General features: G+C 51.5%; 3 protein-coding genes across 5 annotated transcripts; 2 read left to right on the forward strand and 1 right to left on the reverse strand.

The window, feature by feature from the left end:
- Nucleotides 1-810: 810 nt before the first annotated feature.
- On the forward strand, nucleotides 811-4967 carry CALR (calreticulin). Of its 2 annotated transcripts, XM_060144968.1 has the most exons (9): nucleotides 812-992; nucleotides 1359-1460; nucleotides 1646-1849; nucleotides 2294-2388; nucleotides 2478-2687; nucleotides 2770-2883; nucleotides 2967-3110; nucleotides 3982-4074; nucleotides 4160-4967. In XM_060144968.1, the coding sequence occupies exons 1-9, from the start codon at nucleotides 902-904 to the stop codon at nucleotides 4358-4360; spliced, it is 1254 nt and encodes a 417-aa protein (XP_060000951.1). In that variant the 5' UTR covers nucleotides 812-901; the 3' UTR covers nucleotides 4361-4967. The 2 variants fall into 2 exon arrangements, with proteins under 2 accessions (XP_060000952.1, XP_060000951.1); XM_060144969.1 differs by lacking the exon at nucleotides 2967-3110 and having other exon boundaries at nucleotides 811-992.
- A 1660-nt stretch (nucleotides 4968-6627) lies between these two features.
- Nucleotides 6628-12457, forward strand: RAD23A (RAD23 homolog A, nucleotide excision repair protein). Of its 2 annotated transcripts, none has more exons than XM_060144970.1 (9): nucleotides 6628-6867; nucleotides 8202-8363; nucleotides 8532-8713; nucleotides 8853-8908; nucleotides 9042-9169; nucleotides 9434-9512; nucleotides 9633-9766; nucleotides 11434-11598; nucleotides 11681-12457. In XM_060144970.1, the coding sequence occupies exons 1-9, from the start codon at nucleotides 6796-6798 to the stop codon at nucleotides 11792-11794; spliced, it is 1092 nt and encodes a 363-aa protein (XP_060000953.1). In that variant the 5' UTR covers nucleotides 6628-6795; the 3' UTR covers nucleotides 11795-12457. The 2 variants fall into 2 exon arrangements, with proteins under 2 accessions (XP_060000953.1, XP_060000954.1); XM_060144971.1 differs by having other exon boundaries at nucleotides 6631-6867; nucleotides 9636-9766.
- Nucleotides 12458-12981: 524 nt separating this feature from the next.
- On the reverse strand, nucleotides 12982-15088 carry GADD45GIP1 (GADD45G interacting protein 1). Its single transcript, XM_060144982.1, has 2 exons — nucleotides 14705-15088; nucleotides 12982-13342 (listed from the first exon to the last, which is right to left on the reverse strand). Exons 1-2 carry the CDS (start codon nucleotides 15052-15054, stop codon nucleotides 13024-13026), a joined length of 669 nt encoding a protein of 222 aa, XP_060000965.1. The 5' UTR covers nucleotides 15055-15088; the 3' UTR covers nucleotides 12982-13023.
- Between the last annotated feature and the right edge of the window lie 4672 nt (nucleotides 15089-19760).

The raw sequence follows: 19760 nt of genomic DNA on the forward strand, positions 1-19760 counted from the left end.
GTTCAGGGCTTCCTTCCCTCTGTCCCAGACATCCCTAAAAGCTTTGAAAGCATTTCTGCCGGCCAGCAGCCGGCCGGGGTCGCTCCTCTTGGCCTTTCACGAGCTCCTGTGCCTTCAAAGAGGCTAAATGCCTTGCCCCAGCTCACACAGCAGCAGTCTGACAGGCTGCCAGGGAACTAGGGGCCGTACGGAGGAGAGAGCCGGCACTCCCCCCGCAGGCCTGCACGGCTCAGGCGCTGGGGTGATCTGAAGCCCTAGGGCTCGATGCCCTCTGCCCCATCCTGGCGGGGCGGGGGGCGGGGGTTAAGAGAGAGAGAGAGAGAGATGGAGAGAGAGAGGGTCGGAGTGGTGGGGTTCCCCAAATTCAGGGTAGAAAAGGTTAGGAAAACCTTGCCTACCCATCCCTGTAGAGGGGATAAGTGGAGTCGATGCTGGAGCAGGGCCCTAGCTCTAAGCAGCTGCACGGGCTCTCGCGCGGATTCTTTAAACGCCTAGACCTCTAGCGCTGCTAGCGGGCGAGGGCGGGGTTGGGCCGAGGTCTGGTCACATGACCTGGCCTGAGGGGCTCGAGGCCCCCACTACACCGGTGGGCGTCCCCCACAACGCGTGGTCGACCTTCATTGGCCAGCGGTGCGGCCAATAGAAATCGGCCATCTGGGAACCCAGCGTTCCGAGGCACAGCCTAACTTGCTGAACCCACAAGGGTCCAATGGAAAGGCAGAGCTGTGGCCGCAGACCAATGATAAAGTGGGAGAGGAGGGCCAAGAGGCCGGACCAGGTTGGTTTGAGAGGCGGCCGGTTATAAAATCGCACGGCCGGCGGCACCGTCCGTCCCTACTGCAGAGCTATTGCTGGTAGAGTGACTTAAAGGGCCCGCGCGCCGCCGCCCCCTCGGCCCGCCATGCTGCTACCCGTGCTGGTGCTGCTCGGCCTTCTTGGCCTGGGCGCCGCTGAACCCGCCGTTTACTTCAAGGAGCAGTTTCTGGACGGAGGTAACGGCTAGTCCCGCCTTGAGGCCGTCCTAACGACGCGGCTGGCCCCCCAGGCCATATCTGCGTGTCGCCTGTAATTACTGCTCAGAGGACCAACACAGTGGCCTTCAGGGGCTAGAGCCGCAGGCGATCTTTCCTTCTGCGTCCCTGGGGAGCGGGGAGGGCGCGGCGGTCTTCCGCGGCGGGAGTTAGGGTTCGCCCGAGGATCTTTTAAGCCACCAGAGCTGTCAAGCTAGAGGTTGGGGTGGGGACAGTCGGGGGGAGGGGGAATCTCCTTCCTTGCCCCCAGCAGCTTGTAGCTCCTGGTAGATGTTTGGTGGGGGGTGATCAGCACCGCTACTCTGACCTGCCCCTTTGGTCCCCTAGACGGATGGACCGAGCGCTGGATCGAATCCAAACACAAACCAGATTTTGGCAAATTCGTTCTCAGTTCCGGCAAGTTCTACGGTGACCAGGAGAAAGATAAAGGTAAGAGCCTAGGGGTGGGTGCCCAGATCCAGGAGGACTTCCTGGAGGAAGCCCTAGTCACCACACAGTTTGGGTATCCCTAGAAGTAGAAGAGGTGGAGGAAGGGAGAGTCGTCTGTATTTCCCATCCTAAGGGTCTCCCGGGGGTTGTTGCTGAGCCGTGATCTGACTACCGTTCCTTGCTAGGGCTGCAGACAAGCCAGGATGCCCGGTTTTATGCTCTGTCGGCCAGATTCGAGCCCTTCTCCAATAAGGGTCAAACACTGGTGGTGCAGTTCACCGTGAAACACGAACAGAACATCGACTGTGGGGGCGGCTACGTGAAGCTATTTCCAGATGGTCTGGACCAGACAGACATGCATGGAGACTCTGAATACAACATCATGTTTGGTGAGCGGGCCCCACCCTGATGCTGACCTCTGATTAGTTAGAGGGAGTTTGAAACCCCGTGAGTTCTTTATAGCCCATGAAAAGTGGTCTTAAGATCATAGAAAACACTTAAATGGTTAAACAGTTCTTTGGAGGAGAAGCTGAGAAAATAGTTACAGTTAGTAGCAACTTTCTATATTGTTATCGTTGATTTAAGACTGCTAATTTGCACAATTTTATAAGGTAGGCATTTACTAATTCTGCAAGTAAAGATACTGACTTGTAGAGCACTGATTTTTTTTTTCTTTAAATCCCTAATCACGGTCCCTTAGAGATATCTGAATTTTGTCTTTTCACCTTGACAGACCTGAGTTTAAGAACCAAGTTTTTTTTTTATAAATGGGTGGGGAGGGGTTCATAATGGTAGACAATCTCTAGTTCTGACTGGATCTGCTTCTCATCAAGGCCCGGACATCTGTGGTCCTGGCACCAAGAAGGTTCATGTCATCTTCAACTACAAGGGCAAGAACGTGCTGATCAACAAGGATATCCGTTGCAAGGTGTGCTCTGGGGGTGGTGACAAATGGCTGTAAGGGAAGGCTCAGAGGCCAGCCTGGTGGGCGGGGCACTGATCTCCCACTCTCTTCAGGACGATGAATTCACACACCTGTACACGCTGATTGTGCGGCCTGATAATACCTATGAGGTAAAGATTGACAACAGCCAGGTGGAGTCAGGCTCTCTGGAGGACGATTGGGATTTCTTGCCTCCCAAGAAGATAAAGGATCCTGATGCTGCAAAGCCTGAAGACTGGGACGAGCGAGCCAAGGTTGATGACCCTACGGACTCCAAGCCTGAGGTTCGTTCTTGGGAAGGGGCTCCCCACCATGGAGGGTGTGGAGGACAACTGGGCCAACTCTGACCTCCTAATGTACCTGCAGGACTGGGACAAGCCTGAGCACATTCCTGACCCAGATGCTAAGAAGCCCGAGGACTGGGATGAAGAGATGGACGGAGAGTGGGAACCACCAGTGATTCAGAACCCAGAGTACAAGGTGAGCCTGGGGCTCTGAGCAGGGCGGTACACAGTGGGGAACGCACTGATCTCCACTCACCCACCAGTTCACTTCTTCTGCAGGGTGAGTGGAAGCCCCGACAGATTGACAACCCAGATTACAAGGGCATTTGGATCCACCCAGAGATCGACAACCCTGAGTATTCCCCTGATAGCAACATCTACGCCTATGAAAACTTTGCTGTACTGGGCTTGGATCTATGGCAGGTGAGACACGGAGGGAAGAGAAGGATCCCAGGACCTCAAGTGCACAGGGTCAACCCAGGAGGAAAGGGACAAAGGAGGTCTGACTCCAAAATGGTGCTTTTTCTTTTTTTAAAGAAATTCCTGGTTTGTCCTTACAGCATTCTTACAGCACCCACTCTGAAGTTGTACTTACTAACTTCTTGGTACTGTTTCAAGTACCTACGGGAACCAACTCATTTTATTGCCCCCAACAACCTAGGTGGTTAGATAGTACCATTAGAAAATTAGGTTCACAGGGACTGAATTTTTGTCTGTTCTGTGCAGTGATGTACCTTCTGCACCTAGAATGGTGCCTGGCACGTAGTAGGTACTAGAGAAATATTTAAAGAAGGGAGTGAGACCCCTTTTTACAGATGAAGAAACTGAGGTGCAGAGAGGTGAAGTCACCAGCCTGAGATCATGTAGGCAGGAAATGGCAGAGCTGGTGTTGGAACCCAGGCAGCCTGTGTTTTTTTGTGTTTTGTGTTTTTTGTTTTTGTTTTTGTTTTGCGGTATGCAGGCCCCTCACCGCTGTGGCCTCTTCCATTGCGGAGCACAGGCTCCGGATGCGCAGGCTCAGCGGCCATGGCTCACGGGCCCAGTTGCTCTGCGGCATGTGGGATCTTCCCGGACCGGGGCACGAACCCGCGTCCCCTGCATCGGCAAGCGGACTCTCAACCACTGCGCCACCAGGGAAGCCCAGGCAGCCTGTTTTTTAACTGCAACATTAAACTGTAGCATTGTGTAGTGGTTATGGGAATATGGGCGGGAGACCTTTTCGAGGCCAAGGCCAACAGGTATATCCCCTCTGACCACCCTTCCGACCACTCCTCTACTCCCTGGCCCCATACAGGTCAAGTCTGGCTCCATCTTTGACAACTTCCTCATCACCAACGACGAAGCATACGCTGAGGAGTTTGGCAACGAGACATGGGGTGTTACGAAGGTGGGACCAGGGTCCAGTCTTGGGCTTGGGGGTGGGCAGGGCTGCCAAGGGAGTCCGGGCCCTGAGGTGTGTGGTTTGCACACAGGCAGCAGAAAAACAAATGAAGGACAAGCAAGACGAAGAGCAGAGGCTAAAGGAGGAGGAGGAGGAGAAGAAGCGCAAGGAAGAGGAGGAGGCAGACAAGGAAGAGGAGGAGGACAAGGAGGAGGATGAGGAGGATGAGGACGAGAAAGAGGAAGAGGACGAGGAAGACGCTGCCCCTGGCCAGGCCAAGGATGAGCTGTAGGGGCCACGCCGCTGCCGCCTCCAGGGCTGGACTGAGGCCTGAGTGCTCCTGCCGCAGAGCCGGCCGCGCCAAATAATGTCTCTGTGAGACTGGAGAACTTTCATTTTTTTTCCAGGCGGGTTCCAATTTGGGGTGGATTTTGTTTTTGTTCTCCCCCTCCCTTTTTTTTTTTTAAAGTTTTTTTTTTTTTAACTGGTGTTTTGTCTCTGATCCTCCTTCACCCCTCACCCCTGGCCTTCATCTTTCTTGATTTGACATCTTTGCTTTCTGCTGTCCCCTTATCTCCCCAGATCCCTTAGCTCCCCTCCAACTTGGGGACTCAGGGTGGGGTGTGGCGTGGAGGAGAAGCCCCAGGCCCAAGATTCCATCTGCTCTCCTTCCTGGATCCCACAGGGGGGGTGGTGGGAGAAGAGGGTGGCATCACCAGCCCCCCAGCACTGAGGAAGAATGGGGCTCCTGAGCCCTGAGCTCTGACCTCCCTCTCTCCTTTCTCCCCTGCCCCCAGGACTGGGCCAGTTCCGAGTGGGGCAGCGGGTTCTAGCTCGGCTCATACTGAGAATGTAAGAACTACAAATGAAATTTCTATTAAATTAAGTTTTGTGTCTTCCTCCTGTGTTTCCTTTTGGGGTAGGTGACTCTTAAGTGAGGCTCATTTTGCAGCCACTACAAGTGTTGGTTGAATGTCCCATAAGGTTACAGGGGCCCTTGTTTATCCGGAGAACCCCAAACGGGTGGGAAAGAGTAACTATTCTAAGTGCCATTACAAATACTCCACTTATTAGCTCATTGAGTCGTTGCATCAAACTGGTGAGTTTTGGTTCTAGTACCAGTTGTGTTTGATGAGGAGACTGAGATTTAGTAAGAGGTGGGGTTTGAACCCACACCTTAGCCACCAACTTGTACCAACCGTTTTACACTGCGCCGCATATGTACGTCTTACCTGTTAAGGAGCAAGACTACACAGAGCTATTGGACAGTTTTAAACACATTTTCTTAATATTAGCCAGTGTCAAAAGCTATTAATTCTCTTCATAGTCAAGGAGAAATAGGTTCAGAAATGGTATCTAGCTTGTCCAGTGGTCTTCAGTGGCCAAGTCAGGATTTGAACCTCTTGAAGGGAAGGAGGTGGTACAAAGTGATGGTGTAAAAGTGGCAGAGGAGAGTGTGGGCCCCTAAGGTTGGCCTAGGCCCACCTCTGTTGGGGTCCTGAAGGCTGCCACTTAATGTCCAGTGGGTGGTTGGGAACTGATGTCCCTTGTTGCCAGAGGTTAAGAATCCTTCAGCCAAATCTGGCCTATTCTTGTGGAAGCTTCTTAGCTCAGGGCATGCAGTGAAGGGAGAAGCAGTAGGACCTGGTAACAGTTGGGTAATGAGTCAGGTGGCAGGCGACTGCCTGGTGTCCTACTTGGATGGGAATGTTGAGAAGAGCAGTTTAGGAGGCAGGTAATGGTCAGTTCAGGATTGCGGGGGAGAGTCCACCCATTAACTGGAAGATGAGACCATCACCTCCATCCTGTCTGCCAAAGCACCCTCTTCAGCTTCGGCGAACCAACTCTTCGATTCCTTGTTCCTTGCATAGGCCTCCTTTGAGCTTCCTGTGTCCTGTGGCCTAGCGCCACCCTTCTGGAAAGCCTCCAGGATTGGCATATCCAGGGAAAGTTTAAGGAGAGAATTTTGTATTCGGTGTAGGGAAGCCTTGAAAGTTACATCTTCCTTAAAAACTTTGGGGTCAGACTGGGGGTAGGTGGGTGAACAAAGTGATCAGGGAAGGAGCAGCAGAGACGTGGGGAGACCCAGGAGCTAGAACAGATTCATTCCAAAAATCCAGCTCTTCCCTCAGGAATGGATGGGACCACAAAATGGCCTCGTGTCCCCAGTTCCTTGGCCAAACGTGTTTACAGAGTTTTCGTTTAATTGTTGGTGACCTTTCAAGTATCCTTTAGTTCTTTCAGGGCTTGACAGGCATCCTGTCAGGGTAGCCAGACCAGAATAAAACTCATTTGGAACGAGCAAAAAAACACGAACATTTTATGGAAGAAATAAAAGTATAACAAGTACACGAAGAGTTCAACGTCAACAAATCAATGAAACTCGTAGGCTTGACACTGGGGACGTCGGAGCCATTTTGTGGCCGCATGACGTCACCGCTAACGGGCATGGCGTCACTCGCAGGAAGCCACGTGACAGTTGAGCGAGAAGCCCCCCCACCCCCGGAGCAGAGTTTAGTCTGCGCATGCCTGGCTCGAGGCCGCTCTCTTGTGCATGCTCACGAAGGCAAAGGGGGCGCGCTCAGGACACGTGCTGCGGTGGTCGGCGCGCGCATCGCCTGCCCCGGAAGCGGTCGGCTTACGGCGCGGCTGGGCGCTAAGATGGCGGCGGCGTGAGTTGCATGTTGTGTGAGGATCCCGGGGCCGCCGCGTCGCTCGGGCCCCACCATGGCCGTCACGATCACGCTCAAAACGCTGCAGCAGCAGACCTTCAAGATCCGCATGGAGCCTGATGAGACGGTGCGAGCCAGGCCGGAGCCCGGGAGCGGGAGCGACGGGTGCCGGGGATGGGGTGGGGGCGGGGAGGCCGGGATCCTGACAAGAGAGGCGGGGAAGACGGCGCGGCGCCGGGCAGTGCCCATTCTCCCAACGGGCCTGACTTTCCCAGATACCCTGATGGTCCCCGGCTCAGCCCCTGGTGGCTCGGGCGGAGCTCTTGGATCTCTCTCCAGGCGAGGCTCCACCCCCGGGGCGCCCGCCAGGCCCCGGGTCCAATGTCAGTGTCTTCGCGGGGCGCGGGAGCCGCGGGCTCGGATTCCCGGCCGGCCTGCTCTGGGATGGGTGCTCCGAGTTCCCAGCTTTGTAGGCTTCTCCTCGGGACATTGGTGGCCGAATCTGGGAGTAGTGACCAGGAGATGCCGAGTGATGACAGCAACGACGATAATAATAAACGGTCTTGAGTTTCAGTGGTCCGTGTTTGTTCTTCACCAGTCGCTGAGCGTTTTTATGTTATCTTACTAAATCTGCGAAGTAGGCTTGTCATTTGGGGACTCTGAGTCTCCCCACTTCACAGATGCGGGAACTTGGATTAAAGAACTTCGGTATAGTTGCACATGCACACAGCAAGTCATGGCAGAGCGGTTTCAATTCGGAATTGCCTCAAGTGAGAGCCCACGGTCTAAACATGATGCTGTCCTTTTAGCTGAAAAGAGATTTAGGACCTAACAAAAATATGTACTTGGCACTTTTTGCACAATTTCCCCCACGAGGGAGACATTGAAGTTCACTTTTTGTAGAAAAGGAAACAGACTCAGATTTTTTGACCAGCCTAACTTTTTGATTTGGGGCAAGTTGGTTAATCTGTCTGTACTTCTGTTTTTCTCAAATATAAAATGAGACTAATGGTAACTGTTTCACTCAGTTAATATGAGGCTTTAAACTTGTGACTCGTGTACGTTTACAATAGAGGTGTCAACTTAGGATTCTCTTAGTAAAGGTCACTCTCAGCAGCACGGAGTGAGGAATGGTCCTATCTCCCGTTTATTTTGATTTGCGTTTCATCATGTTTACATCATCTGAAATACGTGTTTTTTCTTCTCAAATAAATGTCGTCTCTATGAGAACAGGGACTTGTATTGAGTTTTGTTCTCTGCTGTATCGTCAGTGTCTAAAACTGCACCTGGCACATATCAGGTGTTCAGCAAATATTCTATTTAATGGTGGAATGGTCTAGTATGCTTGATTATGAAGCTTAGCTTCTCAGCCATCAGGGCATGCAGCCTCCCCCCTGCCCCCAAACTAGAAGGGAAGAGAGAATCTCGGGGTTTGCAGTGACTGTCTACCCCTTCCTCCAGGTGAAGGTGCTGAAGGAGAAGATAGAAGCTGAGAAGGGTCGTGATGCTTTCCCCGTGGCTGGACAGAAACTCATCTATGCTGGCAAGATCCTGAGCGATGATGTCCCCATCAAGGACTATCACATCGATGAGAAGAACTTCGTGGTCGTCATGGTGACCAAGGTGGGTGATGTATGCTGGTTGGGAGGATGGGTGGATTAGCTGGGGAGCTGGCAAAGAGCATGTGTGCCCAAGAGAGATTAGCCATGAACAGGGTGGGGCTGAGATGTGGAAGGATGTTGGGGCTAGATAGAGTTACTGATGCCTGCTCCCTTTTTCTGGGTGTCACAGGCCAAAACTAGCCCAGGCACCTCAGTACCCCCAGAGGCTTCACCCACTGCTGCCCCGGAGTCTTCCACATCTTTCCCATCGGCCCCTGCCTCAGGCATGTCCAATCCCCCACCTACCGCCAGAGAGGACAAGAGCCCATCGGAGGAATCAGCCCCCACGACTTCCCCGGAGTCTGTGTCCGGGTAAGGCAGGGAGCAGCAGCCCCAGATTGGGCCCTGTCTTTCCGGCACATTTCAGCGCCCACGTTTGTGGTTCCACACACCTTGGGGGAGGGAAAGCCACCAGAAGCCAGGGTCCGATTTCTCTCTCTTGAATTTGCAGCTCTGTTCCCTCTTCAGGTAGCAGCGGGCGAGAGGAAGACGCGGCCTCCACGCTAGGTGGGTGGGTGGTCCCCAGAGTGAAAATGACTGGGTGCCCCAGTCATCAGCTGGGCCTTGTGGGGGTGTGGGAGGGCCTGGGAGCTGTCCTTCCCTCTCCTTGGTGACCCACTTTTTGCCACTCCCTCCACAGTGACTGGCTCTGAGTACGAGACGATGCTGACGGAGATCATGTCCATGGGCTACGAGCGGGAGCGGGTCGTGGCTGCCCTGAGGGCCAGCTATAACAATCCCCACCGGGCCGTGGAGTATCTACTCACGGTGAGGTGGGGCTGCTGCTGCCTGGGGAGTCCTCAAGGGAGCATGCAGGCTTCGGTGCCCTGATGGCTGGTCAAAATCTGCCCCCAAAAGCCTTTGGGTTATGGTTCTAGCCAGGAAAGACCTCCTGCAGGAGCCTGGACATGAGCGATGGGGTGGACCTGTGGAGGGCAGAGCAGAGGCTTCACGTGTCTCCCGCCAGGGCTGAGTATGCAGGAAGGAGGCAGTGGGCAGTCTGTGCTTTGAACTAAATAGGACCCCTGACAGGGAATTCCTGGGAGCCCCGAGCCGGAACACGGTTCTGTCCAGGAGAGCCAAGTACCCGAGCAGCCAGCCACAGAAGCAGGTGAGTGGATTGGGAGGTGTGCATGTGGGGTGTCTGCTGTCAAGGCACCTGACTTATCCCAACCCCCCATACTTCAGGGAGCCCAGGGTGGTATCTGACCGCACCCTTTCCTCCTGCCAGCAGGAGAGAACCCCTTGGAATTCCTGCGGGATCAGCCCCAGTTCCAGAACATGCGGCAGGTGATTCAGCAGAATCCGGCGCTGCTGCCAGCCCTGCTTCAGCAGCTGGGCCAGGAGAACCCCCAGCTTTTACAGGTACAGGCCTGGGGACAGAGGGAGTCAGTGCAGGTACCATCTCCCTTCTGCTGTGGGTACCACAGCCCCAGAGAGTGAGCCTGGCCCAGCGTGGTATATAGGCATCTCTATGCTTGGAAAGCAGGACTAACGACACCCTTCTGCTGTTCTGTGCGACCTAATGACCTACGTGGTTTCATGTAATGCTCTCAACCACTCTGTAAGGTGTGGGTGCTACTGTCATCTCCACTCCATGGAGGAAGATGTCAGAGGCTTGGAGCAGCCTGGCAACTAGTGGAGTGTGTGTCTGCCTCCAGTCTCTGGATCCTGTGCTCTGGCTCCACTCCGCGTTTAGCTGTTGCTTTCTGAATGTCCATAGGGTTGTATGGCAGCACCCAGGACTGCTGTGCCCTAGTTGGTTTTGGGACCACCGTGCTCAGCAAGGCTCCATCCTGTCCTTGAAGGTTCCTAGGCGGAGGGGCAGTGGCCCCTGGGTGTGACAGGGTCTCCTGGGTCCTCTGTGAAAACCTGCCTTTCCTGGTTCAGGCGTCTGCTACTTCTACCGCCAACTTTTCAGTCTCTTGTGCTGACTCCCGCTCACCTCCAGATGTTGGAGGGCCAGGGCTGCGCATCTCCATTTATTTGCAATCAATCCTGGGGCTTTCAGTCTGTGGCGACCCTTAAATCCATATGACCAGTCTGGACCCTCTGGATGCCATGCTCTCCCGTGACTGACTTGATACCTCCATGAAAATGCTTTTTGGATATCCAAGACCAGAACAGATCCTCCCAGCCCTCCGTAACCCCGCAAGGGCCTGGGGTTGCTTGAGCCCCAGGCACTGGGGGCCTGCTGGGGTTGTCTCTCACCTGTCCTCTTTGCTCTACTTCCAGAACATCTCACTCAGCCCAGCCCTGCACTCCACCTCTGTGGCTGCCACCTCATCTTCTCCCAGGTCCCCTGGCAGCCACCACCCAGTTCTCTGCATCTGCACAGCCCCCACGGTCCATTCTCCACTAGGAGCCAGATTCCTGAAAAAGCACTTTTTCCTTTGATGTGTAAATTTTCAGATGTACATAAAAATAGAGAGGCGCATATTAGAACCCCCAGATACGCAACACCCAGATGAGTTAATCTTTTTAAAAGGTACAGATGTCTTTCCCTGTTTAATCCTCACCACTGTGGTGTCCCATCACACTAGAAGAAAGCATATCTGGTCCCTGCCTCTCTGATCTGATCTTCTGCTTCCTCCTTCCCTTCCTTGTTTACTGTTTTGCCACATGGATCTTTTGCTTTTGGAATTTTCCAAATGGACCCCATCCCTGGGCCTTTGCACTTGATTTTTGCTCTACGTGGAGGGAAACTTCCTTCCCCATCCAGTAGTTCACAGGGCCCTCACTCCTGGCCTAAAGTGTCTTTCCCAGCCCAAGATCTACCCTAATGTATGTTACGCCCAGTATTTACATTGTAAGTTGCTGTCAACTTGCTTGTTTACGGCCTGCCTCGCCACCCTGGAACATCAGCTCCTTCTAGGACAGGGCCCATGTCCACCGTGTGGCTGTATGGCCAGAATAGACACCCTCTAAATATTTGCTGAGTGAATGAAAGTATAAGCAAGCGCTGTGACAGGGACCTGGGGAAGCGGGGGACAAGGGCTGTGGGTCACCACCACTTTCTCCGTCTCCCACAGCAAATCAGCCGGCACCAGGAGCAATTCATCCAGATGTTGAACGAGCCCCCTGGGGAGCTGGCAGACATCTCGGACGTGGAGGGTGAGGTGGGCGCGATAGGCGAGGAGGCCCCACAGATGAACTACATCCAGGTGACACCACAGGAAAAAGAGGCTATAGAGAGGGTAAGAGATCTGGCTGAGAGGGGTGACCTCATGGGTGGGCAGGGCCCCTACCTCTTGCTCATACCTGCCCATCTTCCCGCAGTTGAAGGCCCTGGGCTTCCCAGAGAGCCTGGTGATCCAGGCCTACTTCGCTTGTGAAAAAAACGAGAACTTGGCTGCCAACTTCCTCCTGAGTCAGAACTTTGATGACGAGTGATGCCGGGAGGCCAGGCCGCCCACCGCTCCCTCCTCCCCACCCCCAACTCCACAAAAGTTTTATAAAAGAAAAAAATATATATATATTCATGTTTATTTAAGAAGTGGAAAAAAAATCAAAAACTAATAAAAACCAAAACACTCCACCCCAACTTCCCACTCTCCTAAAGTGGCCCCACATTCCCATCTTGGCCTGAGAAGACCTGGGCCAGACAGCTGTCCTCCCATCCCCCACCCGAGCCCAGCCTGCTCCAAGGAGCTGGCAGGACTGGAGGTGACAGATGGGCCCCTCTTGGCCTCTGTCCCAGCTCCCTGCAGCCAGATGGAGAGGCGGCTGTTTGCTTCCCCATCCCCCAAAGAGCCCCTGAGAGCTCCCCCGCCCTCCTGCAGGGCGAGGGGTAGCTGGAGCTCCAAACTTTGATTCTCCATTGGAGTGGCCCAAATCTTTCCATCTGGGGTGAGCACTCAGAGGCCCAAGACCCCTCCATGGTCTGGCCTTGGCCTTCATCCTGCATCCTTTTGCTGGAGAGGAGGAGGTCTGGTTTGTCTTGCCTGGGGAAGGGGAAACATCAGAGTCATTCTGGAGGTCAAGGCCACCCCCCACCCCAGAACAGAACCGTGTCTCTGATAAAAGATTTTGAAGTGAATAAAGTTTTAAAAGCCAGTCCTGTGGTTTGTGCCTGCTGGGGCTTCCCACTCCAGCTTGTATGGGTCTGGGGCTAGTTGGACACAGGAGATGCGGGAATGCCATGAAAGGGCAGAGGGGTCTGTCAACCTCTGCAGACTGGGGCTCCCAGTGTCTTCACTCCCCCTCCCCCAAGCTGTCTCACTCCCAGGCAATGAGCCCCAGCCCTGGCTCAGCCTTGGAAGGGCTGCTTCTCCCTGCCCCCCACCATCATCACCACAGTCTGTTTTGGCTACACTTCCCCCCTGGTAATTGGCTAATTACTGGAGATTAATGTTGGTAAACAGAAGCCCTCTTCTCCTCTGCCATCTGCTCCTCCATTATTTCCCCATTGCATCCCCCTTTCACTCCCCCTGAAGCCCCAGAGTTAGTCGGCATGGCCTAGAGTCCCTAAGTGAGCAGAGTCAGGGAAGGGTGGGGATTCCCTGGCTCCAGGTGCTGGGGAAAGAACCAGGGTGCCCAGGGAGGGGTGTGATAAGAGAGGATGCAGAGTTCTTCAGGGGTGGGGCTATCAGGCAGCAGGTTTTATTGGGAAAGAACACAACTCAGGAGCTGGGTGTTGCAGAGTCTGCTGCGTCTTGGGCTGCAGCAGCGGCCATCGCAGCAGCTCGTGCCTCCTTCTTCTTTCTTTGTTTCTCCTCTTTGAGGCGCTTGCGATGCTGCTTTTCCAAGTCCTGCAGCAGCTCCTGGAAGCGGGCACTCCTCGGGTCTACGTGGTATCCCAGGCGCTCCTGGGCCTCAGCCTGCAGCCGAGCCCTCCGCTCCTTGTCCGCTTGCTCCTTCTCCCTGCGCTCCTGCTGCTGCCGCTGCCAGTTCTCAATCATCTGTGGCATCTTGGCCATGCGCTCTTCAATGAGCTGCTCCCTGCAGGGGAAAGAGAGTGGTCAGTGAGGGCAGCCAGAGCAGTACCCATCCACCCACCACCCACCCCCAAGCCTTTGCCCACATCCTGCCTCTCCCAACGCCCCCACATCTCCAGATGAAAGACCGAGAAGACTTATGGTGGCCATTAAAACTGTGAAGAAAAATTCTTGACAAGTGAAGAGAGGCGGGGAAGAGAAACCAACATGTGTAGCCTTGAGCATGAGAGAACCAAGCCCCAGTAATTCCTAGGAGCAGACCCCAAGTCAACGCAACGTTTCCCTGAGCTGTCTACTGAATGTCGCATGTTATGCTGCGTGTTACGCCAGCTATTCCCACAGCTCACTCCTCCGTCCTACAAACATCACTGAGCAACCACTGTATGCCAGGCCTACTTCGAGGCACAGAAGTGAAGGCAAGAAATGGATTGGACCTTTCCCTCCAATCCTGTGTGTTTGTAGGTGTGAGTCACTGTCCCATTTTAAGAATTAGAAACATGAAGCTGAAAGCCCCATGGCAGGGTCAACCAGCTGGGATAACTGGGGTTATCAGAGAGGTGTTCACATCCTAACTCCACCGTTCATTGCCTAAGTGACTGGACAAGTGACTTCACCTTCCTAGGCCTCAGTGTTCTATCTCTGAAATAAGGGTGGTTCCCTCTTCCTCTTAGAGCTGCTGTGAGGACAAGAACAATAAACACCAGGAACACACCTGCCTGCCTTTGGCTGCCCCCTCCCTTCGGTTAAGTGGCACAATCAATGTCCCTGGTCTTGCTTCCATTCTACTTCAAATCCTTCAGACCTGCCTCGAAGGCTGACCTCTGCCCTTGATTCCATGCCCCATCACCTCCCACTCTTCCCCAGCTACACTAATGTCCAGGCTGTTCCTTAAAGCACATTCCTACCTCAGGGCCTTTGCACCAGCTGTTCCCGCTACCGAGAACGCTCTGCCTACGATCTTCCCATGACTACCACTGATCATTCAGGTTTCTGCTTAAACATTTAAACGTCAAATTCTCAGGCCTGAGGCCTACCAAACCGAAGTCCCCCTCAGGCATGCATTCTCCACGCAATTTTATTTTCCTAATGGCTCTCTGTCGACACTTGAAATTATCTTTGTTTTGTTCCCAGCTGTGTCCTCAGTAGTGGGGGCAAGGCCTTGCGCACAGTAGGCGCTCAGGAAAGATCTGTTGATGAATGACTAAATGAACTGTTATTCAGAAGTCTGTTTTGTATCTAGGTGAGGATTCACGTAAATACTGCATACAAACCACGCGATAAACTGCCCAATGGACTAAGTACTGCTGTTGGGACACAGTTCACCCACGACCCGCAGCCCCGCGCCTGCCCGACCGCACGCACGTACCTGGCTTGTAGCTTCTGCTCCTCGGCCAGCTGCTGGACCCGCAGCGACTCCTGCATGGCCGCCAGGCTCGGGTACCATTCGCGCTCCTCAGCCTCCAGCTCGTGCAGCTGTTTCCGCGAAGGCCACAGAGAACCGGCGGCCACCCCGGAGGCGGCGCCATGCCGCCCGAACTGCTTAGCTGCGTAGCGCGGCCCCAGCTGCCAGGGCGGGGTCAGTGGGTCATCCGGGTCGGGCCACCAGGGCCCCCTTGAGCGGCGCGGGGGCGGAGGCGCTCGGTAGCCGCGGGAGCCCGGGCCTAGAGTCGTCACCAACCCGAGAAGGCTGCGCGCCTGCCGTACGGGCGCAGCCATATTGGCCGTACGGGGTCCTCGCGAGCTGGCCGGGCTGGCCAAGGCGCTGCCTGCGCGTGAGGTTTGCTGAAGTCCCGGAGGAGGCCAGTAGCTTCCCTACTGCCTCTGTTCTGGGCAGGGAGAAGAGGGGAGTAATATATTTTTTTACACATCTTCAAGTGTAATTTTAAATATTATTGTAGCAGTTAATTTATTAAAGTCGTATTTAAAATTTAATTATATATTTTAAAAATAGCACTTATGGGCTTCCCTGGTGGCGCAGTGGTGGAGAGTCTGCCTGCTGATGCAGGGAACACGGGTTCGTGACCCGGTCCGGGAAGATCCCAGCAAAAAAAAAAAAAAAAAAAAAAAAAAAGCAATTACTTTCTATGTTAAAATTTAAATGTTTAACATTTAAAATCATTTAAATATTTAAACATTCAAATGTCATTTCAATTTTAAGTTCAATCTCCGTGGTACTTTATATTTTAATTTAAATATTTTAAATCTATTCGAAATATTTAAATTTTATAAACACTTATTTAAATATTGTTCATAACATTATTTATTTTATGCTTTTTAATTTGATCTTAGTATCTTTATTAAAATTTTAATTTTCAATAATTATTTAAAGCTTTACTTAACATTTATTTTAAATATTTACATTTCTGTTTAAAACATTTAACTTTGTAGCTATTGTTTAAGATATTTATGTAGAAATTTTATTTTAAATTCTATTCAAAATAGTTACTTTATGCCTTTTAATTTATTTTTTTATATTTTAAAACGTTTAAAACTTTTGATCGTGGTGTAGAAATTAAATACTTTTTTGCGTTACGCGGGCCTCTCGCTGTTGTGGCCTCTCGCGTTGCAGAGCACAGGCTCCAGACACGCAGGCTCAGCGGCCATGGCTCACGGGCCCAGCCGCTCCGCGGCATGTGGGATCTTCGCGGACCGGGCCACGAACCCGTGTCCCCTGCATCAGCAGGCGGACTCCCAACCACTGCGCCACCAGGGAAGCCCTAAATACTATTTTTAAAAAAGGATTTCCACCTTGAAAAGGAAGGAAATTCTGACCCATGCTACAGCATGGATGAACTTGAAAGACATAACACTGAGAGAAATAAAGCAGTCAGAAAAGGACATAGATTGTATAATTCCACTTATATGAGGTGCATAGAGTAGTGGAATTCATAGAGACAGAAAGTAGAATGGTGGTTGGGAGGGGCAGGGAGATTGGGAATGGGAGTTATTGCTTAATAGGTATAGAGTTTCTGTTTAGGATGATGAAAAAGTTCTGGAGATGGATGGTGATGATGGTTGCACAACACTGTGAATGTGCTTAATGCCACTGAACAGTACACTTAAAAATGATTTAAAAAGGGACCTCCCTGGTGGCGCAGTGGTTAAGAATCTGCCTGCTAATGCAGGGGACACGGGTTCAATACCTGGTCTGGTAAGATTCCACATGCCGCGGAGCAACTAAGCCTGTGCGCCACAACTACTGAGCCTGCACTCTAGAGCCCGCAAGCCACAACTACTGAGCCCGCGTGCCACAACTACTGAAGCCTGCATGTGCAGAGCCTGTGCTCTGCAACAAGAGAAGCCACCGCAATGAGAAGCCCGCGCACCGCAAGGAAGAGTAGCTCCTGCTCACCGCAACTAGGTCTTCACAGCAACGAAGACCCTACGCAGCCAAAAAAAAAAAAATTCAGTTTGCTCAGTGAGCCAAGAAGCCTGGACAAGAGTGTTCATAGTTCAGAGCAGTAACGTATATCTCATATATATGAGTCTCAAGCGGAAACAATCCACACCTGAGTCCATCTGCAGTAGACTGGATACCTAAATTGTGATGTTTTAGCCAACAGAATACTGCACCGGAATGCAGGAGCATTCACAGCTGCTCACAGCAATGTGGATGATTCTCACCGACATTTTATGCAACAAAGGAAGCAGGACCCAAATGATTCCTTTTCATAAAGGAATATTTTTCATTGTGGAAAGTTTACACAAATTGTCCTTTTTTTATAAAGTTGAACAACCCTAGTGTCATTGTGGATGCACACCTTAAGGGGTAAAAGATAAAGAAAAGCCAAGCAGTGATCATTCTGGAAGTCAGGATGGGTCGCCGGGCTGTGGAAGCAGCTGGGTGGTGGTCACGTGGCAGCAGGTGGGCGGGGTTTGCTTTGTAACAGGTCATTGAGCTGGGCATTCCAATTCTGTTTGCTTTTCTCTAAGTGGACTTTATTCAATGTTATTTCTTGATCTGGGCTTCAGTGATGCCTGAGTTATAATTATTCTTTCAGTTGTATATAACTATATGTGTGGGCTGCACACTTTCTTGTAGCTTTATTATATTTCACAATTCAAAAAATGAAAATACAAGCAACATAAAGGGTTTCAGTGAGAAGTCTTATCCCCACCCATCTCCCATCCTCTGCCTCTGTGTCTGAGCCCCTCCACCCCCACTTGTGTTAGTTTCTTATGTATCCTAGAGTTGCTTATACATTCTTATTAACAGTGTTAATGGATTATTTCACAGGGACAGAAGAGTACAGTCATTGTGTCATCACCCAGGTTTAACAAATATTCACTTTGGCTCGATTGCTTCAGATATTTTTTTAAAAATTCCTTTTAATATAACTTGAGCCCTATTATGAAAGCCTCCAATGACAGTAAGGCCTCCGCCTACAGATGCCCCCCCCTCCACCCCCACCCCCCCTCCCATTTCTCAGGAGTAACAGTTACTTTGAAATTAGCATATTCTTCCAGGATCAGTCTTTATCCCTTTGCCACTTATCTGGAGTCTGTGGAAACAATATCAATATATATTTTAAACAGTTTACATAAATGGTATCCTGAATGTATTAGTTTGCAACTTTTCTCCCTCCGCTTGTTGGTTTCCAGATATCTCCAGGTGGATCCATGTAGATTTTTTTCTTTTAAATAAATTTATTTATTTACTTATTTTTGGCTGCGTTGGTTCTTCATTGCTGTGCGTGGGCCCTCTCTAGCTGCGGCGAGCAGGGGCCACTCTTCGTTGCGGTGCACGGGCTTCTCACTGTGGGGGCCTCTCCTGTTGCAGAGCACAGGCTCTAGGCGGGTGGGCTTCAGTAGTTGTGGCACGCGGGCTCAGTAGTTGTGGCTTGCAGGCTCTAGAGTGCAGGCTCAGTAGTTGTGGTGCACGGGCTTAGCTGCTCCAGCAGCATGTGGGATCCTCCCAGACCAGGGCTCAAACCCATGTCCCCTTCATCGGCAGGCGGACTCTTAAGCACTGAACCACCAGGGAAGTCCTGGATCCATGTAGATTTATTGCACATACTGTGTAGCTGTGTTTTTCACAGTGTGGGTGACAGGGCCGTTATTGATTCAGGAAGTCAGTGAAGTGGGTTCCAACCAGCATTTATTTATTTATTTCCAGGTTTACAATAAAGGGAAGGATGATTCATAGAAATCATTTTTTTTAATTTAAAAATTATTTACTTTTAGGGCTTCCCTGGTGGCGCAGCGGTTAAGAATCCACCTGCCAATGCAGGGGACACGGGTTCGATCTCTGGTCCGGGAAGATCCCACATGCCGCAGAGCAGCTAAGTCTGTGCACCACAACTACTGAAGTCTGCTCCTAGAGCCTGTGCTCCACAACAAGAGAAGCCACCACAATGAGAAGCCCGCGCACTGCAACTAGAGAAAGCCCGTGCACAGCAACAAAGACCTAATGCAGCCAAAATAAAGAAATAAAGGTGTGTACTCTTAAAAACAAACAAACGGAAGGGGACATCTGTCCCCATTAAACCCTAACTCCCCATTCTCCCCTCCCCCAGCCCCTGGTAATCAACAATTCTAATTTCTGTCTCTGTGAATTTGACTACTCTTGGGACCTCGTACAAGTCGAATCATACAGTATTTGTCCTTTTGTGATTGGCTTATTTCACTTAGCATAATGTCCTCAAAGTTCATCCACATTGTAGCATGGGTCAGAATTTACTTCCTTTTTAAGGCTGAATAATATTCCATCATAAGTATTTACCACATTTTGTTTATCCATTCAACCACTGATGGACATTTGGGCTGCATCCACCTTTTGGCTACTGTGAATAATGTTCCTGTGAACATAGGTGTATAGCAGTTACTATTAATGAAAAAAATAGAATAAAATTAAAATGTCAGGTTGTATCACGTGTAGTAAGGGTAAGTATTGTTTGGTAAAGCTGTTATTTCTGTCACAGATACGTGTATGTATATACTGGCGGTACAATTGTGATTGACCTAACAAACCTTCCCCAAACAACCATTTTATTACGCTCATTGTGTAGATCAGGAATTTGGGCAGGGCACGGTGGGCGTGGCTTGTCTCTGCTCCATTGCTATCTGCAGCCCCAGTGGGAAGAATTGAAAGCTGAGTGACTTTATACCCTGTGGCTAGACTCATCAGAAAGCATCTTTATTTATTCATGGTTTATGGTCCATTCTGGCTGGATACTCAGCTGGGCTATTGGCTGGAACAGGTATACAGTGGTCTCTCTGCGTGGGCCAGTTTGAGCTTTCTCACAACGTGGCAGCTGGATCCCAAGTGAACAAGACTGAAGTGCATGGCATTTTTATGACTGAATCTCAGAAGTCACAGGACTCACTTCTGCTGTATTCGATTGGTCAAGCCAGTCACAAAGGTTGTCTAGGTTCAAGGGGAGGGGGTCAGAGACCTTGTCACTAAATCAAAGGATTGTCCA

This window comes from Lagenorhynchus albirostris, chromosome 3, assembly GCF_949774975.1.
Source record: "Lagenorhynchus albirostris chromosome 3, mLagAlb1.1, whole genome shotgun sequence".
Lineage (NCBI taxonomy): Eukaryota > Metazoa > Chordata > Mammalia > Artiodactyla > Delphinidae > Lagenorhynchus > Lagenorhynchus albirostris.

What these genes read in the sequence shown, in the direction of transcription:
- CALR (XM_060144968.1), top strand. Translation starts at nt 902, where the DNA reads ATGCTGCTACCCGTGCTGGTGCTGCTCGGCCTTCTTGGCCTGGGCGCC. An exon ending in TTCAGAACCCAGAGTACAAG is followed by an intron (nt 2,884 to 2,966) that starts GTGAGCCTGGGG and finishes CTTCTTCTGCAG; the next exon opens with GGTGAGTGGAAGCCCCGACA. An exon ending in AGACATGGGGTGTTACGAAG is followed by an intron (nt 4,075 to 4,159) that starts GTGGGACCAGGG and finishes GTTTGCACACAG; the next exon opens with GCAGCAGAAAAACAAATGAA.
- RAD23A (XM_060144970.1), top strand. Translation starts at nt 6,796, where the DNA reads ATGGCCGTCACGATCACGCTCAAAACGCTGCAGCAGCAGACCTTCAAG. An exon ending in GCATGGAGCCTGATGAGACG is followed by an intron (nt 6,868 to 8,201) that starts GTGCGAGCCAGG and finishes CCCTTCCTCCAG; the next exon opens with GTGAAGGTGCTGAAGGAGAA. An exon ending in TCCCCGGAGTCTGTGTCCGG is followed by an intron (nt 8,714 to 8,852) that starts GTAAGGCAGGGA and finishes TTGAATTTGCAG; the next exon opens with CTCTGTTCCCTCTTCAGGTA.
- GADD45GIP1 (XM_060144982.1), bottom strand. Translation starts at nt 15,054, where the DNA reads ATGGCTGCGCCCGTACGGCAGGCGCGCAGCCTTCTCGGGTTGGTGACG. An exon ending in GAGCAGAAGCTACAAGCCAG is followed by an intron (nt 13,343 to 14,704) that starts GTACGTGCGTGC and finishes TTTCCCCTGCAG; the next exon opens with GGAGCAGCTCATTGAAGAGC.